The sequence below is a fragment of the Eulemur rufifrons genome, chromosome 17, assembly GCF_041146395.1.
Source record: "Eulemur rufifrons isolate Redbay chromosome 17, OSU_ERuf_1, whole genome shotgun sequence".
NCBI classification, from domain to species: Eukaryota; Metazoa; Chordata; class Mammalia; order Primates; family Lemuridae; genus Eulemur; species Eulemur rufifrons.
The window spans coordinates 22,666,184-22,690,405 of record NC_090999.1 but is presented as its reverse complement, the minus strand read 5'-3'; the positions used below and the strand labels follow the sequence as shown (position 1 = coordinate 22,690,405).

General features: G+C 40.1%; 1 protein-coding gene and 1 non-coding gene across 2 annotated transcripts in view; both read left to right on the top strand.

The window, feature by feature from the left end:
- ADAMTS12 (ADAM metallopeptidase with thrombospondin type 1 motif 12) overlaps positions 1-24,222 on the top strand; it is a 91,653-nt gene that overhangs the window by 2,628 nt on the left and 64,803 nt on the right. The window contains exon 2 of the mRNA XM_069492358.1: positions 6,274-6,635. Within this exon, the coding sequence (XP_069348459.1) occupies positions 6,274-6,635 (362 nt within the window). The remainder of the gene's footprint in view (positions 1-6,273; positions 6,636-24,222) is intronic.
- LOC138398501 (U6 spliceosomal RNA) lies at positions 431-537 on the top strand. The gene has a single exon (XR_011235989.1). It is a non-coding gene; the product is annotated as a U6 spliceosomal RNA (small nuclear RNA).

Here is a 24,222-nt window from a genome sequence, read left to right as displayed (position 1 = left end):
GAAAATACTAATCTTGCACAAACACACTGCCTCTCTTCTACAGCCAGTAATATTCCTTTGGGTTTGTTACCTCTGTACTGTTTACAAGGCGCTGGTCACTTCCATGATCTCTTTTGCTCCTGACAACTCCGTGAATCAACAGGGTAGGCACTTTTTCCTATGTTGCAGATTAATTATCACAGGGTTGGTGAGCAAATCCAACTTTCTGTGGCATATTTTACAACTTTGAGGGGCCCAACACAATTCTTCACAACATTTCAACATGTGTAAATTCTATAATAAAAATACAGTTGTAGGTTACAATGATCTTATGAGGAAGATAGTTATGAAAAGACCCTCTAACTATTATAGGAATTTCATTACTTTTTTAGTAAGGAGTCTTAGAAATTCAGTTGCTCTCTAAGACAAAAATAAGGAATAAGTATAGATTGTGCTCACTTTGGCAGCATACACACTAGCACTGGAACGATGCAGAGAAGACTAGCGTGACCCCTGCTCAGGGATGACGTGCAAATTTATGAAGTGTTTCATAAAAAAAATACTTAGAGTTTTAACCTAAACTTCATAAAAATTGATAGGTAAATATTCTCTTACCTCTTTCTTTCTAAGCTGAGGGTAAAAGATCCCTTGGTGTTTTGTATTTTCAAAAGCACTTGTGCCAACAGGCCTCCCTTAAAGTTTCTTATGAAGTACCATGGAAACTTGTGGCTTGTCTCAAATCCAATTTAAACAAGGCAAATCAAAGTATTCGGGGCTGTTAATTTATTTCTGCAAACCCAAGTGCAGATTGTGATGTAATTTCACTGTGTCTCATCCAGTCCCCCAGCCATATTGACAGCCCACCTTGACATCTGGCTCTCAGTGGTGGACCCTTGAGAAGCAGTGAGGGCAGAGCTTGGGAGCGTGGGCTCTGGCGTTAGATGGCCCAGCTACAGATCCTCACCATTAATTACTGTCACTTGACGGAGATGGGAGTGGAGGCTAAGCTGGAGGACGTGGTCAATAATACCTCACCAGAGAAATGTGAGGATTGGACAAGACCAAGCTGATATACTCTTAATATGGTACTTGACCACAGAAATGGTAAAAGTTATGAGCTGTTGCTATTTCCTAACACCCATTTCTCCATCCCTGTCATATCCCCTTTGAGTTGTGCTTTCTGTTGGCCAAGATTATAGCTAACTAATCTGCCAAACTAAATACCTACTGAGAGGAAGCCAAGGTGAGTGTGGGCTTCTCCCCACTCTCTGCTCTTGGAAGTTATACGTGTTTATGTTCACAGTGATCCCTGGTAGCCAAGTTTCTCTCTTTAATACCAACAATACTAGTGTTTAGCTAATGAATGTTATTTGTGAAGCACTATTTGAAGTCAATTACATATATTAATACATTGGAGCCACAACCAGCCTAGGAGGTCAATGCTATTATTATTATTCCCACTGTCTAGATGAGGTGGCTGCAGTTGGGCCGCCCACATAAACCACACTCTGTAAATGACCTCCTGTTTCCATCCACACCTGAGGGCTGCCCTGGCTTAGCTGCCACCTTTGCAATCAAATCAGGAGGGAAAACTGATACTGTCCCCTTTACTCTGACCAATAAAGAGGCAATTATTATCTCCATTTATTGCTGAGCAAGCTGAGACATAAAGAAGTCAGTCAGGCAGTTTTTTTCTGGTCAGATTGTCATCCCTAGGGACAATGTTATTACCTATAACTCTGTTATCCTTTCTGCCAAGGGCAATTGCTCTTTCTTATGGACATGAAGTGCAGTGGCTAAGAACATGATACTGAAATAGGAAGCCCAGGGTTTCAATCCAAATAATGTTGTATAATGTTGCATGGCAACTTCTTAGACTCAGTTTCCTTATCTATGGAATGGGGCCAACAACTGGTCTCTATTACAGGGTTGTTGTGAGTATTGAATGAGGAAAGATTTGTGGTACCTGGCTCATAGCAAGAGCTTATTAAATGGTTACTGCAGTTATTATCATTATATTATTATACAGCCAACTTAGTTTGGCTTTCTTAAAAATCCATTAGATCAAAAAGCAACTGGGTCAGACTCCGTTAATTTTCTTTGCTCTTTTATTCTTTTGCCAATAGGTGCTGGGGCTTAGGCAAGGTTTAGTCTTTCATTTTATACATTCGAAAATCATGTTTAAATATTTGAGGTGTATCTTCAGAGGCAGTCCTCATACGGGATATTTTAAGTCAGTAAATTTATGGAAAAAGATGTATTGTTCTCTGAATAGGTTGAAATAAATCCTCGACCAAGTCCACTTCCTCTGTGCTCTTCCTATTGCAGTTCTTCGAACTTAGATCTGGGGCTATCGCTCCTCTTCGCTGGACAGCCCAGCTGGCTGCACGCTGCAGAAGGAGTACCTAGCCCGCCATTTAGGGCTGCCTCTCCCCTCTGGCTTGTTTTGTCTTCCAGCCTTATCTCCTGCTAATACTCCCATTGATCTGTTACTCCAAACTCATTTTGCCTTCCTGTTGCCTGAGAGGACACGGCTTCACGGTAGCTGTACCACCCCTTCTCCAATGACTGTTCTCTTGGGTCAGTCACGGGGTGCCTCCTCCAAGGTGAATTCCTCCCCTGGGAAGCAGCAGGCTGTGATGGGCACAGTCAGCAGGATACTGGGCATTGGGAGCCCCTGCTGTCAGACGGCACCGCCTTATGTTGTGGGGCACTGGCATCCCTTGCTTATCTCCCCTACCTGGTGTTCTTCGCAGACCTCTCAGAACCCAGCACAACCCCTCTTGCATCCAATCCTTCTTACCTATTTATCTTTTTTTAAAATACTTTTTAATTCTGTTTTTTAAACTGAAACATAATAATTGCACATATTTATGGGGTACATAGTGATGTGCCCATACATATAATGTATAATGATCAGATCAGGGTAATTAGCCTATCATCATCTCAAGCATTTATCATTTCTTTGTGTTGGGAACATGCAATACCAACTTATTTTTAATGGGGAAAAACAGCATAGGAAATACAAATTTCAAAAGGAAAAACCATACCTCAACTCTCACCACTGTGACAATTTTCACTTTTACAGATTATCTCAAAGGCTTTGTTCATATACTTATATACATGTATCACACAGTTACAGTTATAGTGGAGACATTATTATACATTTATTACCCCTTTATTATTAGATCCGAGTTTTCCACATTTCTGCATAATTGCTATAATTATTAAGTATACTAATACATCATGTTGATGTATCACTTTACATAAATTGTCTATTTAGAGAAATATTTTTTAATGTAATATTGATTTAAAACTGCACTTGTTCTCCATTTCACAATAACCTGAATTTGTTATGGTTGTATTATGGGTATAACAAACAAGACATTTTCAACTCTTTTCAATCTTGTTCAATATGTTATAGATCATTTAACTTGGAGGAGTATAACATTTTATTTAGAATTCAGTGTTTAAAAACATGTAGCTGCTTTTAGTTTGTATTCCTTTTAAATCAGTCAGTATGACTTTTTGGAAAAATGATATGTTAGAAAACATGCTTTTTTCCCCTGTTTTGATGGAGACAAAGAGACTTGCTTATGTCACAGAGTATTAAAATGGGACTTTTCCTTAAGTCTGAGGGGGGAAAAAGGAGTTAATTTCCCGCTCATACTTAAAGAGAAACTTTAGACCATGCATGCGGGACTTGCAAGGTGATAGTGTGATTCTCATCCCTTCACCCTCTTGGTTCTTACATGAGGAGAGGCTTAAAGGTCAATGGAAAAATATGGAAGAGAGATTTCTTCAGCAAGGATTAGGGTGCTGGGTCATTCTCCTGATTGTCCCCCAACTCAAGGCAAGTGAAGGGCCTTTATAGATTTCAGAGAATTTGGTGTGGGTTTGGGGAGTATCAACTAGCATTTCAGCCTTAAAATACTGATGGGCAAAAGACTGGCTAGAATGGCATTTGGTGACAGAGCCAACCAAGAGCACTATGTTGCCAGGAGTAGCCTGATTTCCTTGACATTGGGGAACAGGACAGGGCTCATGGTTGTCTCCTGTGAGCCAGATTTGGACCCCATAGAAGGGAACCAGATGTGGATCGTCTTGAAGGGTTGCCAAAGAGGATGCCCTGCAGGGGTGAGGTGGCCTCAATAAAGAAGTGGAGGGAGGAAAGGCTGAGGGTGGCTATTGGGGGAGGAATTGCCTACATTGAGGGACCTGGATGGGGGCAATCCCAAGGGACAGGGCACCATTGACAGATGACGGCTATGCCCAGTTGAATAAGAGTTTTTTTTGCCCCTAATTCCCTTCCTTGCTCCAACCTTGGAGGAGCCAGAGGCATCACTGTGAGTAGCAGAGAAGAGCAGCAAGAGGGAAGCACTACAAGAGCTGACTATATCCGCCTCACACGCCTGCCATTTCTCTCTGCAGTTAGGCCTGGACTTGGAAGATACTCCAATGCTAAATCCAGACATTTCTTGGAGAGTGAGTGGGTGGTAGAGAGGACTGAGTCAGTTATACTCCTCAGTTCATGGCACACTAGCTTCAATAATTTGTGCAAAAACTTTTTTTGTTTGTGTTATATATTTCTGCCTTTTTGTTCTCACTCCCTACTCCTCTTCCTCCCGGTGGAAAACCATTTTAATGTGTTCCATATGTGTTTCTTGGCTGCGTGTGCTCTGGCAAACTTTATATTATTGTTTTTGAGTGTGTGTATTTTCCATTAATTTAAATAGCTCTGTATTAACTTGCTTTGTTTCTTATTTTTCATTAACATTATTTTTAAAATGTATCCATGTTGCTGTGTGGTCTCTTGTGCCTAACTGCTGCAGTTGGAAGCAATGGGTCTGGACTTTTTATGCCTAAACATTAAGACTGCTTATTATTAATTATTGTTGTTAATAGTACCTGAGAGTGAAAACTCTGTGCTCTGCCCCATATTTCATCCAAGGCAGAGAAGAATGATTCCACAAAGTATATTTGGAAGCAGTTGTCTGGAAAAAAAAAAAAAAGCTTTTTTGTAGTTGTACCCCATTGAGTCCAATTCTTTTAATTAACCAGCTATAAATGTGTTACTGATACATCAACACATATAAACTGACCACCTATGATGTGCAAGATTCTGGCCTCCAGAGGATTTGAAGATAAGTAGTATATATAATACATAAAAGGCAATGTAAAATAAAGCCACTCTGGGGGGTACAGAAAGTAAGGGCAAGAGGGCTCAGGGGAAGCAGAGAGAACTTTAACCAGGGACATTAGGAGAATGAAGAGGAAGGATTTGAGTTGGGACTTAACACATAAGGATTTTGATAGAACGCAAAAGACATTCTAGTTGGAGAAGTAACATGAGCAAAGTAAAGCAAGTGAGAAAGTGCAAGGGGTACAGCTGGGACATGGCAAATAGCATGTTTTCTGTTTTTCCTTTTTTTTTCGGTCTGAAGCAAAAAATTAGTTTATCTTACGAAGTAGTTAATCGTCTTCTTTAAGCAGTCTGTAATCCAGAGTGATGACTACTTCCCTGCTAGGTAGGTCCCTTGTTATTCTCACACATCAACATAAGGAGGTCCTCCATGGGGACTGAAATTTGGGTAAGTCAAGAGGTGTTTGCTTTTGAGTGTGGAAGGAACAAGTGTTCCTGTCTTGCATTTTTAAAGTGGCAGTTTTCACATTTTGAGCCAATACCTCAGATGCTTATATGTTCCCTTATCATTTCATTTTGTGTGTTTTGTAAACGTTAAAAAAACTCAAGTGCCTTTAAGCACTCTTTGCTACATTATGGGACACTCTTGTGCTGTAATTGGTATGAGGTTTGTCAGTGCATAGATGATGGGTTTGCTGCGTTTTTGTTTTTTCCCCTTAACCTGACTTAACTGGAAGTTCCTGAGGAATTTAAGTGCCTAATAAGCAACAGTGGAGCTCTGTGATTTGTATTAATAAACTCTAGACTTGAAAGGTTCCTGTTCGTCATGTGGATCTTGCCCCTTTCCTTACAGTATTCGTCATGAATTAATTCTCGTCTAAATTTGCCTCTGATATGACATCTGCTCTCCAGAGCTATACCTTAGTGTCAGCTCAGACTGCTACATGTCACCAAGAAGGGAGCAAGTGTAAATTTGAGTTGTTCTGGGGATTTAATGTGTACAGTATTTGTATGGTGGAAAGGATCTCTAAACTTCAAGTTAATAGGATTTTGCAATCAAAAAGCTAGAATCTGAGTTCCAAATGAGAGCGGTTTCCCTTGCTATAGACTCAGCTTGGATCTCAGTTTTCTTCTGTCTCCTTTTCTTTCAGAGCATTTTATCAAGGCCCTGCCCGAATACCACGTGGTGGCTCCTGTCCAAGTAGATGCCAGTGGGCATTTTCTGTCCTATGGCTTGCACCTTCCCGCCAAGAGCAGCAGGAGGAAGAGAGATTTGGACGGCTCAGAGGACCGAGTGTACTACAGAATTTCTCATGAGGAGAAGGACCTATTTTTTAATTTGACAGTCAGTCAGGGATTTCTTTCCAATAGCTACATCGTGGAGAAGAGATATGGGAACCTCTCCCATGTTAAGATGATGGCTTCCTCCGCCCCCCACTGCCATCTCAGGGGCACGGTCCTGCAGCGGGGCTCCAGCATCGGGACAGCAGCTCTCAGTGCCTGCCACGGACTGGTGAGTGCTGGCTCTGCCATCTCCCCGCCTCCCTCTACAGGCCCCTAGAGTCTCAGCCAGTGGAGACTAGTGAGAACCAATAGGTTCACAGACACATTGACACATGGGAACCAAGCACCTGTGATACAATAATGCTGGGCTCCAACGACGTGGGGGAGAAAATGTATAGTAAACAGAAGGGATCAGTTTCGGAGGTACAAAGAGTAAGGACACTGAGGGTTTAGAAGAGGCAGGGAGAACTCCAACCAGGGGCATCGGGGTGGGAGGCGGAAGAAGAGGGCGGGTTTGACTTGGGTTTTCAACCTCTGGGGCAGCTCGGAGGGTATTGTTGGCTGACTGGCTGGCCAGCGTTATTTTGAATTAGCAAAACCTGCGTTTGGACTGAGTGATAGCAGCAGCTGCTTTGATGGAATAGTGGCGTATGTGTGCTTCATAGTCAGACTTCATGTGCGATCTTGGGCTTCAGTTGATCCCTTTGTGCTTCTGTTTTCTCATCTGTAAAATGGAGATAACGATAGTACCTGTCTCATAGAGCAAGGTTTAGCAAACTATGGCCCACAGGAAATTCTGGCCTGCCTCTTGTCTTTATAAATATAATCTTATTGAAAGACAGATATGCCCATGTGTTTACATATTGCCTATGGCTGCTTTCAAACTATAGCGGTAGTTGGGATTGGGACTGTATGGCCTGTGAACCCAGCAATATTTGCTATCTGGCTTTTACGGAAAAAATTTGCTGACCCTCGCAATAGAGTATTATGAGGATTAAATGAATTAATATATAATATAAGTAATAAACACTGAATGTTGGCTGCTGTTATTATTTTTGTTATTATAATATGCCAGGCACTGAATTGTGTGGTTTGTGATGTAGTTTATGTATGTTGTCTCTCCCATCCCTTTTTGAGCAGATGACAAAGCTTGGAGATATTGAATAACTTCACTGTGCAAATTAATTAGGTCTGAGTATTTCTACTGTTATATGCTACATCTCAAGCCTGTGACCAAGCTTATTTTTCAAAATTTCAACCTGTATTTAAAAACAAACTTTGGTCCCTTTGTTCTCCTTTACTTCTAGCAACAGCAGTAGTGATGGCCCCACTAGCAACTGCATGGCAAGCAATGCTTAGGGATTATGTTGAGATTTTTTGAGGTTTCTCTCATACTTGAGTAGGAGGTAGGCACCAGCACTGATGGGTGTGCTTAGGAGTGACTGCATGGGGAGAGAGCCCAGAGTCCTGATGGTGGAGTCCAGTATAACAACACTGGCATTTGTGCCAGGACTGGTTTGCTGAGCAAAACAGCCAGTGGCATTGGCATTCCCATAGAAGGCACTTGTCCCAAATTCTCCCATCATTACTGCCGTTATGCTAAAAATTTCTGTTATTTGTAATTTGGGACTCTGTTTATTTTGCATCTATACAGTTTGCCTTTGCTGCAATACTGTGGAAAACATTCATGTAAAATCTTACACAGCAGTTTAAATTTTCTGAAGGACCTCTGGGGATGAATTGGTTTGTACAATAAATGGAAAGTCTTACTTTGCCTTTTTCTGTAAATCTGGATTTTCACACATAGGTATTTATCATTTCCCCCTCACTAGATCATAATACAAAATCAAGAGTGGTGTCCTATTCTTCTGTTCTTCTCTCTGGGCCTTATATGTGCTCATTTGCACTGGGGGACATTTCCTGGCTCCGTGGAACTTACCCGCTAGGCTTGATCTGGGTTCACATCGCATCTTCCCTTTGCAATCCCCGCTCTCATTTCTAGGAGACAGCCCTGGAAACATCAGTGGCACCTGATCCTCTATGGCCAGAACAGAAGAAAGAGCTCCTGACATTAAAAGAGCTCCTGACAATGAAACATTATTATGCTCGTAAAACCCTAGAAAGTTTAAACACAGGAGCCTTTCTGTGGGTTGGAGCAGTGCGATCTGTGGACTTGCACAATTAACCTGCGGAGTCACCCGGGACCTCATTAAAGAGACAAATTCATGGGCTCCACTCCAGACCTGGTGTGTCAGAATCTCTGGAGGGGGGAGTGGGAAGAAATATATGTGTGTGTGTGTTTTAGCAGCTTTTTTGAGATATAATTCACATATGTACAATTCACTCACTTAGAATTCAATGGCTTTAATTATATTCAGTGGCTTTAAATACATTCACAGAATTTTGCAACCATCACAATAAATTTTAGAACATTCTTGTTATCCCAAAAAGAAGCCTGTACCCCTTAGAAGTCACCTCTATTTCTCCAGGCTTTCTGTCTTTATAGATTTGCCTATTTGAAACCTTTGTTTTAATAAGCCCTCCAGGAGATTCTGATGCCCACTGAAGTTTCAGAAGCACTGGACTAGAGCAGACGTTCTTAACTCTGGCTCAACATAATGATCACCTGGGGAGCTTTAAAGTATACCCATACCCCAACCCCATGCTCCAGATGTTTTTGATTTAATTGATCTGAGGGTGGAGCCCAGGCATCAGCATTTTTTAAAGTTCCCCAGGAGATTCTAAAGTGCAATAGCTGTTGCCAACCACCAATTAGTGAGAGTGGGTGTTAATTGGCGGTATTGGCCGATATTAGTCTAATATAGCAGTTCTCCTCCGGTGATTCTAACCAGCAGCCAGGGGTGCAACCACCACTCTAAATTGCTCCCTAATTTCATATCATGCTTTTTAAGGGGAATTGCATACTGTTTAGCATTATTCCAGGCTTGGGAATAGAATACTGGGGCCCTTTCCATTTCAAATGTCCCCAAGGAGCAGTGAGTACCACCCTGTGGGCATTTTCAGATTCAGATTTCAGATTCATAGAAAGTATAGGAGCACAAAGTGGTCGTTAAGATGATGAAAAATTTTTGCACCCAAATTTTGGAATAATTTTGCCAGAAGAAACACTCCACTGGGATTATTTGGGAGACTTTTACACATAATTGGACAGTTAATGGATGGTTATAAAAAAGGGCATCAAAAGCCAAACGAGTTTCTTTCCTTTCTGTGAGCACACCACGTGGATGGCCTCAAGTTTATTTGCTCATCTGTCAAAATTTGCCAGTTTTCACCTAGAGTGCTCCTAGTCAAAAGGGTAGTGGTTGGACTCATGTCTGACTTACGATCACATGTCTGCGGTCTGACCTCTGGTACAGTTGCTTTCCCTTTCACTCAGGGATGACACCAGACTCAAATCCACAGGATGGCAGGCCTAGGATGTGCTGGCTCTAACTCCTGTCACCACGCCTAGGGGAAGAGGTAGCATTTGGGAAGGTTTTCTTAGGAAGGAGACATTTTCACGTGGACCAGGACATCTGCCTGTCATCTAGGATGCAGGCCTTGCATATTCTTTGGTTCAGACGTGGTCATCTGAACGAGATGTTGGAGCTGTGTTCTCTTGGCACTGCCTATGATTTGAGGCTCATTTAGTCTCCTCTGGCTCAGACCCAGATGGTTGCAAACTGAAGACCCCAGAAAAGTCACCTATGGGAAGCTGGGGGACAACCTCCTTCCTCCACCTAATGTCCTCTCACATGGCTCTGGTCCCCGTCTTCTGGGAGGCTGCCTCCAGACCAAGTCAGCCCATGTCCCCAGCTTAGCAGCTCTTGTCTGTCATCTCCACCATTTTCACTACCCTCCCCCTCAACATTTTCATAGCTTTGAAATCATGGAATTTGTTTATTTTGAACAGTTTAGTTGATTTGTCCTATTCTCTATTCTTTGGTGGTCAAACTGTATTCTTTAATCGGTTAGACTCTGAATTCATCCTTAGCAGGAATGAGAATCCCAGTAGGGGTGGTTTGGGTTTGCTACTGCCAAGGGCCCTACAGTGCTGGTTCTAGGTGAGTTTGTTATTAGTAGTTCAGTTCGGATTTCTAGGAGAATAGTGCACAATGTTAGACCCCACACTTGTGCACAATACACAATTGGAGTTGTTATTTTTCTTGGGGTACTCTGCTTCCCAAGGGTCTGCCCTAAGCACTCGCATTCTGGACTGTGTACCTGGGTCAGTGAACAGTTTTCACTCCTGTTCACAGACATTATTTAATTCCTGTTCACAGCATTTCTTAGCCCAGGCTTTATTAAAGTTCTTGGCTCGATCATCAACCCTAGCCTCAACTCTAGCCCCTGAAGGGAAATAAATTCCAATTCTTAATCTGAACAGCTGGTCATGGATCTCCCCAGGGCCTTCCAGCTTCAACTCCCACTCACTTTTCTGGCCTAAAGTTTGCCTTTCTCTTTTGGCACAATGAGGTTTCCTTTCTTGTTTTGAACTCAAATATGGATTAAACTTTTGAAAGAGGTATTTTCTTGGTGTTTTCTTTTTAAGTTAAACTTTTTATTTTGGAGTAGTTGTAGATTTATATACAGTTGTAAGAACTAATATAGAAAAGTACTGGTAGTACCTTTTACCCAGTTTCCTCTGATGGCAGCATCTTGCAAAATTACTGTACAATATCACAGCCAGGATTTTGACATTGATATGGTCAAGATGACAGACATTTCTGTTACAAAAGTCCCTCATGTTGTCCTTTTATAGCCATACCCATTTCTCTCCTGCCTCATCACCTCCTTATGTTTTACATTTAAGTCCATGATACATTTTGAGTCAATTTTATATGAGACTTAGAGGTTCTTTTCCCTCCCTCCCTCCTTCCCTCCTTTCCTTCCTTCCTTCTTTCTTTTTTGCCTAGAGATGTCTAGTTGCTCTGCACCATTTATTGAAAGACTATTTTTCCTTTATTAAGTTGGTTTTGTCCTTTGGTAAAAAATAAAATTTTTTGTGAGTCTATTTCTGAGTTTTAGGTTCTGTTGCTTCCAATAGTACATAGTCTTCATTACAATAGCTATATGATTTGTCTTGAAATTGGGTGGACTTATTCCTCCCGTTTTAGTCTCCTTTTTCAAAATTGTTTTAGTGATTCAGGTTCTCTGATTTTCTATATAAAGTTTAGAATAATCTTGTCTATGCATAGTTTGTTGGGATTTTGATAGAAATTGTATTAAATCTATATATTAATTTGGGAATAATTGACATCTTTGCTATGTTGAGTCTTTTGATCTATGAACATGGTATGTATCTTGATTTATTTAGATCTTTCATTTCTTTCATCAGTGTAGTATAGTTGTCAGCATACTAGTCCTATATGTGTTTTGTTAGATTTATACCTAAATATTTCATTTTTAAAGCAATTGGATTTTTAATTTCCATATTCACATATTTATTGTTATATATAAAAATATAATTAATTTTTGTATGGTTATTTTGTATGCTGTGAGTTTGCTGGATTCACTTGTTAGCTCTAAGATGGTTTTATTGATGGATTCCTTGGGATTTTCTTTGTGTATAATGATGTCATTAGCAAATGGGGCAGTTTTATTTCTTTGTTTCTTATCTTGTGCCTTTTAATTTCTTTTTCTTGCTTTATTACATTGGCTAGAATTTTGAGTACTATATTGAGTAAGAATGGTAAGAGCAGACATCTCTTGCCTTGTTCCCAATCTTAGGGAGAAAGCATTTTGGTTTTGATCATTGGTATAATATTGGCTATCAGTTTTGTTTTGTTTTGTTTTTATAGGTGCTCTCCATCAAGTTGAGGAAATTCTCTGAGGGTTTTTATCATGAATGGGTGTTGAGTTTCGTCAAATGTTTTTTCTACATGAGTTGATATGATCATGTGATTTTTCTTCTTTATCCTGTTAATATGATAAATTACTTTGATTCATTTTTAAAAAAAAATTTTATTTTTTAAAAGAAGTCTTAGTTTTATACCAAAATTGAGAGGAAGGTAAAGAGATATTTCATAATCCCCCATCCTCACACATATGTGGCCTCCCCTATTATCAACATCCCCCACCAGAGTGGTACATTTGTTACAACTGATGAACCTACGTTGACACATCATTATCACCCAAAGTCCATAGTTGACATTGGGGTTCACTCTTGGTGTTTTACATTCTATAGTTTTGGACAAATTTATAATGATATATATCCACAATTATATTTTCATATAGGGTGTTTTTTACTGCTGTAAAAATTTTCTGTGCTCTCATTTATTACTCCTTCTCCCCTACCCGTGGCAACCACTAATCTTTTTACTGTTTCCATAGTTTTGCCTTTTCCAAAATGTATGTAACCTTTCACTTAGTAATATGCATTTAAATTTCCTCCAAGTTTTTTCATGACTTGATAGCTCATTTCTTTTTAGTGCTGAATAATATTCCATTGCCTCTGTGTACAGTTTATGAATCCATTTACCTACTGAAGGACATCTTGGTTGCTTCCAAGTTTTGGCATTGTTGGATAAAGCTGTTATAACCATCCAGGTGCAGGTTTTTGTGTGGACAAAAGTTTTTCATTCATATGGGTAAATACACAGAAGTGGAATTGTTGGATCATATAGTAATTCTATTTTTAGTTTTTGAGGAAGCTTCTTACTGTTTCCTATAATGGCTGTACCAATTTACATTCCCACCAACAGTATACAGGGGTTCCCTTTTCTTCACATCCTTGCCAACACTTGTTATTTTTGGTCTTTTGGACAGTAGCCATTCTAACAGGTGCAAGGTGATATTGATTTGCATTTCTCTGACATTTAGTGAAGTTTTGCACCTTTTAGTATACCTGTTGGCTGTTTGTATTTTTTTTTTTGAGAAATGCCCCTGGTCCTTAGCCCATTTTTATTTTTATTTTTTTTATTTTTTAATTTATGTATATTTTTTGCTATTGAGTTATTTGTATGAGTTCCTTATATATTTTGGGTATTAACCCCTTATTAGATATATGGTTTGCAAATATTTTCTCCCATTTCTATAGGTTGCCTTTTCATTCTGTTGATTGTTTCTTTTACTGTGCAGACACTTTTTACTTTGATGCACCTGTACTTTTGGTGTCATATCAAAAAATCATTGCCCAAACCAATAGCAAGAAGCTTCTAAGTTTTAAACCTGTTACTTTTACTCTCCTGGATGACACATGTGAGCTCCTCTTTTGTCTTCCCTGTTTCCAGTCACAAGTGGCCCCAGGACTTCCAATTCCTACCATGAGAACTTTCTAGGTTGATTGGTAGAACTGAAGGCTCCATGATCTTTGTCCCTTCCTTCTTTACCATGGTGAGAATGATATAGCTCCTTTGGGAGAAATTTAAATCCCCCTCTGAGGGTATTTCTCACCAAGAATCTCCCAGCTCATCATCCCCGTATGTATCACCTATTGGGTTGTTTGTCCTTGTGGGCCACCAGGCCTATCCCACCTATAGGGTATTTGGTGTGAATAGAGAATGAGGCTCCTAAGTAAAGTCAAATAATTGCTTATATCCTTTTCTCTTCCCTGGGTCAGAGAGTGTATTTGTGGAAAAATTAATGAAACTGTTTTGCAAATTTATTCCTTTGGATTTCTCACTCATATTTATTCTAAAAATATTTTGTTTTGGAGAGCTTTCTGATTCTAAACTAGTCTGGGAGAAGGATAGCACTTTTTTCCATTGCTGAGGATGGGGGCTGGTTGGGGTGGCCACATTTTATTCACAGGGGAGAGCTGGCTCATTGATTCAGGGCCTGTTTGGAGAAGGGTCTGCTCTGTTATAAACTAAATTCCAATGCCTTATTAGTATGATCTATGATTTCTTTTCAGTCTGAAGAACTTCAGTGCCCTTTTCATTTGACTTCCTTCTTACAGGCTATAAACTGTGCAGCCTGTCTGGAAAGTAGTAGCAAGAACCTCCCTTTTAGTGTCTGCCTGCTGTCGTTTGATTTTTTTGTCCCCTCCAAAACTCGTGTTGAAACTTAATCCCCAATGGTGCAGTATTGAGGAGTGGAACTTTTAAGAGGTGACTGGGTCTTGAGGGCTCTGCTTTCATGAATGGATGAATCCATTCATTCATGGATTAATGAGTTAATGGATTAATGGGCTAACACTGGAGTGGGATCAGTGGCTTTATAAAAAGAGGAAGAGAGACTGAGCTAGCATACTTAGCTCCCTAAACAAGCGATGCTCTGTGCCATGTTGTTCTGCAGAGGTCCTCACCAGATTTGGCCCCTAGACTCTGGCTTTCTCCATCTCCATAACTATAAGAAATAAATTTCTTTTTTAAAATAAATTTCCCAGTTTCAGGTATTCTGTTACAAGCAACAGAAAACAGACTAAGACCCACCTTAACCCTGACAAGCCCTTTGTAAACTATTCCTGCATGGAAAATATAGGTAATCATGTTAGTCACTCGTGCTTACTTTGCACAGAAAACAGCTTGAAAATGCTTTAGAGAAGTACTCTAGTTTACTTTTTGACTAAGCAAGAGCAGCCAAATCTCTTTACCCAAACTGTTCAGACACTTTATTAAAACTGCTTTTTTCAAGTTATCAGTGAACTTCATGCTTCCAGTGGGCACTTTATTGTTGTATCTTATTTGATGATATCTTAGCACCATTTGACAAAGTCAATTATTCCTACTTGAAATATTTTTCTCTTGGCTTAAATGACAACATATTATGGTTTTTCTCCTATCTACCACTGGCAGTTCTGTCTCCATATCCTTTGGTCCTTTCCACACACTTAACTACAAGAAGTTTCCTGGGATTCTGTCTGTGATCATTCTTCTCCAACTTCACACTATTGCTAGGTAACCTCAACCAGTAACAAATCTATCTATCTATCTAATCATCTATCATCATCACCATTATTTATTTCCAACATTCATCTCTATATCTGTGTATGTCTGTGGATAACTACTACATTTAAATATCTAATTCTCATATTTCCTTGGAACTCCAGCAATCGATTTGCCATTTCCACATGGCAGGAATCTCAAATGTAACATGTTCAAAGCAGCACTACTGAGCGCCCCCCTTCAGTCTTCCCTGTCATTGCACATGTCAATTTCATTCTTCCAGTTTCCCAGGTTAAAATCTTGGAGATATTCTGTCATTGACTCCTCTTGTTCTTTCCCACTCTGTATCTATTCTTGTCAGCATGTTTTGTCAGCTCTACCTTCAAAATATGTTCAGACTCTACTATTCTTGTCACCTACACAGTAGACACCCTAGTCCCGTTGTTCTCAACAGGGATAATTTTACCCTCCAGGGGACATTTGACAATCTCTGGAGACATTTTTGGCTGTCACAACTAGGAGAAGATTGCTTCTGAAGTCTAATGAGTAGAGTCCAGGGATGCTGGTAAACTTTGTGTAATGTATAGGACAGCCCTCCATAATAAGGGATCAGATAACCCAAAATGTCAATATTGCTGAGGACCTCAAAAGTGGTTTCTCTGCCTCTTCTCTTATTTCCTGCAAGCTGTTTTCCACATAGTGGCCAGACTGGTCTTTTAAACACTTTTGTAGAGCAGTGACACCTCTTCTGTTTAAAATCTTCTACTGGTTTCCCATCACAATAGAATGAAATCTGAACTGTTGCCCTGGGTTCCAAGGCTCTCTGTGATCTAGTCACTGACCACCTCCCTGCCCTCTTGCCCCACAACATTCCCCCCAGCACTGTGCTCCAGCCACATTGACCTCTCTGATTCTCAAATGTACCAGGCACACACCAGCCAGCCTCATAGCCTTTGCACATGCTGTTCCCTCTGCCTAGAACACTGTTCCCACAGATTTCCACATAGCTACCTCTTCTCTATAGATCCCCAACTTAAGTTTTTCCCTGGCCACTCAATCAAAAGTGGACTCCTCCAGCATTCTATCACAATTACTTATTTTATTTTTTAAAAAGAACTTATAGTACTTGATATTTTCTTGTTTCTTTTTGCTTAATTTTTCCCCTCACCCTGTCTTGTTGACACATGTTTAGCTATGTTCTGCCATAAACACTCAGTAAATATGGTTGAAAGGATGAATGTGTTTATTTCAGTATTTAGCCTTTATACTGCTCCAGGTTCCTATAGCCCCTCCTAGCCTGTGGCTTCCAGATGAGATTACATTTCCTTAACTACCCAAACAATGTCTTGAATCCCCACATATTGACTGTTATATTACAGTCTGCTTACATGGTCCATGCACTATTTCTGATGGGTTCTAGGGTGAAGCTTCTTATCATGGTACCATGATGCTGCCTCTGCTATGTGGCCCCTCTGGGCTCATCACTTTAAGAACATGACTGCCACCATCAGGCTGACTTTCAGAAGAAGACACGGCTCCCACCTTTGCCATTTATTTCTGAGCCTGGTTTAGGCCTTTCCTTAGTTCTGCAAAGCACATCAGTGTCCAACCTATAATTTTCAGTAAGACTTTTTTGAAAATTTTCACATAAAGAGAAGGAAAGTATGACACAAATAATAACCTAAAACTTTTACTCACCTTGGGTGTGCTCAGAGTCTAGGCTGAACTTTAAGAGGGTCTCTAACCAAGCACCTGGCCTTTTGTAAGTAGCAAGATCACTTTACCAGTACTCTTCCTGAAAAACATGTTTCGCTCCTGAGTTCCAGGCCCAGTCAGGGGCAATAAGGAAATTTCCCCATCTGTCTGACTATGTGTCTATGTCTCTATCCATCCAGTCCAGTCCCAGGCTCACCTTTGTTTCCAGCTCTTCTTTCCAGGCCTGATGTTTTTCAAAGAATATCTGCTTGCTTCAGGGAAAACCCCAACCTAAAGCTCTGGGTTGCGCCATGTGTTTATGTGTTGTACACCCTACTAAGTTGGTCCATTAAGGCGGGTATTGGGGGCTGAAATCCAGCTCAGACTCTGCCAGCTGAGCCAAGTCATGGCTCAGGATAGAACCTAGTCCTGACTTAAGAGGAAAAGAGGCCTTTTTATAAGTCTTTGTACAAAGTGCAGTACCTTTTTGTAATTTGTCTTCCTCAGTGGGTACTTTTAAAAATTCATCTGTCTGGATGGGCCACTTTTTATAATTTCATCTGCCTTTCTTGCATACCTTCTTGCAGTTTGCATAAATGTGTGTGACCACGGGAGCTACTGAGACCCTTACCTATAGGACTCAGTCTGGGTTTATGAACCAGATCACAGTCACCTGAGGACACAATAATCCGTCACCAGCATGTTTCCCAAAGCCTGAGTTATTCGGTTTCAAACAACAGTGCAGGGAGATAAAGAGTGTGTGTGCATTAATCAACACATCCTTCTACACTGAGCCGCAGAAAGTCCTGACTAATTGCCTTTTCCAATCTCTCCTTTTATTCGAGGTGAAGAACAAATCTCTATTTCTTGAAACTGTTGGGGTCTTTGCCTCTGATCTCCAGTGAACAACTATTTGAGCTGAAACACAAGGGAGGAGGTCTTCTCAAGAAGATACAGTTACATAAAGACTCAAATTCTTTATGCATTGAGGGAAAAAGAAAACACCCTCATTTATCCCATATGAACACCCAAAACTGCAGTGACACATTTCTGCTGCAATATTAACCCAGTAGTCATGTTTGAAGGCAAACATGGCTATTGTTTCCCTGTTTAGCTACCTTTACATTGAGATGAAAAGTACCTTTATTTTTGTCACCAGAACAAATGGAATGTCTGCTACAAAAAGAAATTTAATCCTCCTTCTTTTAAGATGTAGGCTGCTATGGAGCTTTGGGAGTTTTCCAGCTTCTAACCAGCAAAGTATCAGTTTGTGCTAGGATATGCTGTTATAATAATTTGAATTCTTTAAAGTTTGTTAGATTCTAATTTCCAAAAATGCAAGGATGAAGTAGTCTCTGCATTTTTTGGTGTGAATGCTGCAAACAAGGCTTAGCAACATTTAAAAATCTGTGCCGTTTGATGGCGCCTCTGTTGAGAGAGGGATGTGCTTCATACCACGTCACTCCCTCAAGTGCAGGTCAGTTCTTGGCCCAGATGGAACGTCTTGCTGGTTCCTTTCCATACAATCAAAGAATGTGACCGTTTCTGCCCTCTTGTTCTTGAAATCTGGCTGAAGCCTGGGGTGATGGAGCTGAGGAATGAAGTCCATTGGCAGGGCTGTGTGGGAAAGCTTGCCCAGCGCGGCTTCTTGCCTTGCTTCCTGATCCGGAACTTCGTGGCTCTTTTGAAGAAGCTGCTCATTTGAGTGGCGGGATGCCTGTGTGTCAGGGTTTGTTGTTCCTCACCAGGGGAGGGAAAGGAATGCTCTGTTTATCCCCTAACTCTGCTTTCGGGATGAGGAATTCTCTGTGACCCCTGACCTTTGGGGGTCGCCTGGTAAGACCCATGCTTACTCAGACATGAGACTGTGGACCGCGGTGTCTGTCTGATAGGAATTCCTCCCCTCGCTATCAGTACTTTGTGCTGCATTCTCATAAATATGAGTGGGTATTTTTCCTCCTTCCCTTTTTGTCTTTCTGCTTACTTTTTAGTTCATCAGGTTCATTTTGTGGGTCCCATTACGATGGCTTGGAGGTGGGAGAGAATGGAAGAATCTATACTTCAAGAAACAGCATTGTTTTCTTCGTTTTACTGGGTCCTGAATTAGCAGCTTTCCCTATGGTTCAGGGATGGTGCAGGAGAAGAATGGAGAATGACCCTCTATGGTTGTGGGGGAAAGAGGCCAGATGCTCTATTATAGAGTTAATGACTCAGCTTAACGGTCGGCACAAATGCAGCACACAGATGTTACTCCCTTCTCATGGATCTCCTTTCTGGAGACTTGACTTTGAATCTCAGTTCTGTTTTCATTACAGAAACTGAAGACTAAGTATCCAGAGTCTCCCTCTAGATGTTCATGTATTAATATTTCTGTTCTTTTTGACCCAGAATGAATCAATCACTGGTCTAGAGAGCTTAAATATGAGGGAAATCTAGTTCCTTTTGAAAATATCTCCATTGACTGACAGATACTAACAGGAACTTTGAAAATTGGGAAAACAAATGGCCTGGATTTTATGTTCTATAATTGAAAAAATGTTTTGACTTAGTTGTTGGTGATCTTTCAGTATGACATGACTGATTTATTTTTAACTTAACCTATATGGAGGCTTGGCATATTTTTCACACAGAACGATTCCACTGGATTGGGAGTCAGAGAAGCTGAGCTAAAGTGCTAGCTTGAGTACTTACTAACTGAGTAAACTTAGACAAGACTTTGCCTCTTTGGGTCTGTTACATTGGGTAAACTGGATCCTTGCAGCCTGTGGACCAGGAGGATGCTCATCACCTGAGAGCTTGTTAAAAATGCAGATTCTCACATTCTACCCCTGGTCTGCTGAATCAGGCCTAAATTTTAACAAATTTAAAATCCCCAGGTGATTTGCGTGTGCATTAAAATTTGAGAAGCATTGACCCATTAAACCCAGAGACACTAATTCTATTTGAGTTCATCCTTTTATGTCTTGCGTCCTTTTGACAAATTGTTTGCCTGCAAGCCCAGTGATGTTTAAAAACAGTAGCTGGGAATGATACTGCTCTAATCAATGTTGATGGGTGAAGCGGTGGAAGAGGAATCTTAGATAATGTGATTCAGAAAAACACTGAGAAGATACACGGGAACTTGGAAACCAAAATAAAGATGAATCATTTGGCCAAATGTACCCATTCTTTGTCATTCTTTTCCGCTCTTCTGTTCTCTGCAGTGTTTTATTGTGTGAATCCATGTCCTTGGCATGGAGAACTCTTACCACAACAGCTGGCGCTTCTCAGGTTCTTTAATTCTCATCTACCTGATGAGTGTGCCAGGCAATAATCTCTTGTTTTGGTGTCTACCTCTAAGCTGTTGGGAAGAGACAGGCTTTTGGGCCCTGCATGGGCTGGAACAGACAATGACAGCTGGCACTGTGTATGGTTTCCTTCCCACCCCAAGGGGATGGATGGGCCTTATTGATGCTAAATTTGGGTTAAGAATGAGAAGACTTTGATATTATAAATATTCCTTTAAGAGATTGGAAGTGTGGAGTTTTCTCAGATGGTACTCAAAGTCTAGGTATAAAAGGGCAACAGCAAAACAAGAATTAGGCTTCCTTCTCAGCTCTGAGAGGATGGTATCCATGAGGACAGGGCCACTGGCAGCTGAGCAGCCCGAGGACAGCAGGAGCAGGAGACACAGCCTCTGCTCCGGGGCTGTGGCCACCTTATTTCTACCAAATTCTATGTCCTTGACTAAATGAATGCGGGATTTAGAGAAGGTATGCATATGTTTCTCACTTCCTGGCTATTTGCCTTCTTCATTGATTATACCTGGTTATTTGCTTTTAAGGCCTTGCAAATAAATAGTCAAACACTGAAAATCTTCCTCTCAACAAACACATAAAAAAAAGACCTTCTGAAAAAAATTTTTTCCCCAATGGTGTACGTTGTTGCATCTGCTCATTTCCCTCCTTGAGATATTTCAGACATTTATTTAGAAAGGGTGACTTTCATACACTAGTGCTTCCTACCTGACCATGTCTCTAGCTTTCAGACAGCACGTTCCCCATTAGACATTTCCGCTAGTTCTGCAGTTACATTGGCTGAGAGCAGTAAACTATTTTGAGAAATAGATTTATTGTAGATATAAAATTTCACACTAAATGATCCCATTTGATGTCATTGATTCTCTCTCTTCCCTTTACTGATCCATCTACCCACCCCAGCATCCTGTTGACAGGTAGATTTTTTTCTGAAATTTTTTCGCCTCATTTGATTTCTGCTTTGGCCCTAAGGAATGAGTCATGCAATTTTAAAATGCCCAACTTCCACAGTCTCTTGCTGGGCTATCAGATATCACTATCTTTCCTCCAAGTAGACTTCCTTTCTTTTAGCAAGCCTTTTTAAAAACTTTTTTTTAAGTTTGCAATGGATTTTTTTCTCTTTCTGATTCTTCAGCATTCTCAATTCATCTCTAAGGACTGACTTTTTTGTTTTTGGTTGTGGGTTTCCTGGGCTTTCTCTTTGGCTTTCCTTTTCTGGCTCTTGCATTATTTTAGTTATTTTTTACATATATATAGAGCACATTACAGAAGAAACTCAGGAGTTTGAGTTGTTAGTTAAAATAAGACTTAGGGATACTTCACAGTTTATTATCTCTTTTCCACCTTCTACAGAGCTTGATAAGGAAAGAACATGGGAAATGGTCTGCTCATGGCAGAGCTTCCAGACAAATTGGATTTTATTGCACATAGAAGGGCAGGCTATGGTGTGTGTGTGTGTGTGTGTGTGTGTGTCTGTGTATTATAGGTAGGGGAGGGGTAATACTATACTTGATCATTTGGGTATAATGATGCTGTTTTTTTTTTTTTTTGGTTATGAATTGATTTTGAGATTTTATTTTATTTTATTTTATTTTATTTCAGCATATTATGGGGGTACAAAAGTTTAGGTTAAGTATATTGTCCATGCCCCGTCACCCCCCTGAGTCAGAGCTTCAAGTGTGTCCATTCCCCAGACAGTGCGCATCGTACTCATTATGTAGGTATACACCCATCCCCTCCCCGCCCCCCACATCTGCCTGACACCCAATTGGTGTTATTCCCAAATGTGCACTTAGGTGATGATCAGGGAAACCAATTTGCTGGTGAGTACATGTGGTGCTTATTTTTCCATTCTTGGGATACTTCACTTAGTAGAATGGGTTCCAACTCTCTCCAGGAGAACATAAGAGATTCTATATCACCGTTATTTCTTATAGCTGAGTAATACTCCATGGTATACATATACCACATTTTACTAATCCACTCATGTATTGATGGGCATTTGGGTTGTTTCCACATAATGCTTGGTTTGATCCAGTCCTTGAAACTTCCAGTTTTTTATTCTAGCTACATTTGTACGTATCCTGTTTTGCAGCGTGTTCACTCCTACAGAATTGCATGCATATGTGCAATGAAATACATGTAAAACAATGTTCATAGCAGGATCCTTAATAATAGCCCTAGCTAGAAAAACCAAACTTCATCACTAAGATGATGAATACATTGTCATATATTCACACAATGGAGTACTCTAGAGCATTGAAAATGAATTACTACCACATGCAAAAAATGGATGAATCCCACAAACATAATGTTAAGCAAAAGAAACCAGATGTAAGAGCTCGTACTGAATGATCCATCGATGTATATAAAATCTAAAAATGACAGAGCTTATATAATGGTGTTGTAACTTCCCCTTCTAAGTACCACCCCTTCCCAAGTACAAACCCTATCCTGACTTCTAACACCAAAGATTAGATTTGCCAGTTTTAAAATTTTGTTTAAATGTTATTAGAGAGTAGATACTGTTCCGTTTCTGGCTTCTTTTGCTTTGTGATTGTATGTGTCGGGTGGAAGGGTGTTTAATTTACTTAAATGGTATTTAAAGTTATTTTGAATTTTTCACTAAAGAAAAACAAAACAAGATTTAAGTGATACCCTCTTACATGTGGTTTATAGTAATGCTTTTTTTCTTTTGTTTTGAGACAATCTCAAACTTACAGAAAAGTTGCAAGTACAGTACCAAGAATTTAATTTTTGTTTCCTGAACCATTTGAGCATAAGTTGCTTACCTGATGCCCCATCTTCTCTGAATAATTGAATGTGTATTTCATGTAGACAAGGACAATCTTCTGCAAAACAATGGGCAGCCACCAAAATCAGAACATTAACATTGGTTCATCTAATCCTACTGCCATCTAACCCTCAAACTCCATTCAAGTTTTGCTAATTGTGTTAATAATGTTATTTATAGCAAAAGGGATCCAGAGTCACATCTTGCATTTAGTTATCAAGTCTCCAGTTCCTTCAGCTAGACTGAAGGACAATTCCTCAGTATTTTCTCAGCTATATGACCTTGACACTTTTGAAGATTACAGGCCAGTTATTTTGCAGAATGTCCTTCAGTTTGGGTTTCTCTGATGTTTGCTCATGATTTACTTCATATTGTGTATCATTCTTTGGCAGAAGTAGCCAGAAAGGACCCTGCATTTCCTCATTGTGTCCTATCAGGTGTTACAAACTTTTGATTTGTCCCATTACTGATGAAGCTCATCTTGATTACTTGATTAAGGTGATGTCCACCAGCCTTGTCTGCTGTGAAATCAGCCTTTTTCTCTTTCTAGTTATTAAGTATTTGGGGGAAAATACTTTGATATTATGGAAACTTTCTGTTCCTCATCAGACTTTGAATTTATTCATTCATTTACTTTTCTTAGTATAGACTTGTGCTCGTGTCCATACTGGGACTTCATCATTATTTGATATATATCATTATTTACTGGGATATAATATATCATTGTTTATTGTGATACTCAGTTATCTCAATTTGGCCAGTGAGAGCCCTTTCAGTCTGGCTTCTGTGTCTTTTTGACTTGCCCCGTCATGCTTTGAGCATGTGCCTGCTTTCTGGGACAATAAGATGTTCTAGGCTCATTTTGTACTTTCTCAGCCCTGTAGTCATTTCTCTGGGAAGCCCTTTCTTCCCCTGGTGGAGAGTGGTATTTAGAGGCAAAGATCTTGGCGCCAAATGTGCTCATTGCTATTGGGTGGTGCTGTTCTACCTCAACGGACAGAGCTAGGGAATGTGTGTGTATACAGGCTTATGTACGGGTAAATCACAACGCACAATTACATCTATAGTTATTAGGATATCTATTTACATATATATGAAAAATTATGGATTTACAGTAATACAGTAGTCCCCCCTCATGCATGATTTTGCTTACCCATGGTTAACCACGGTTTGAAAATATTAAATGAAAAATTTCAGAAATAT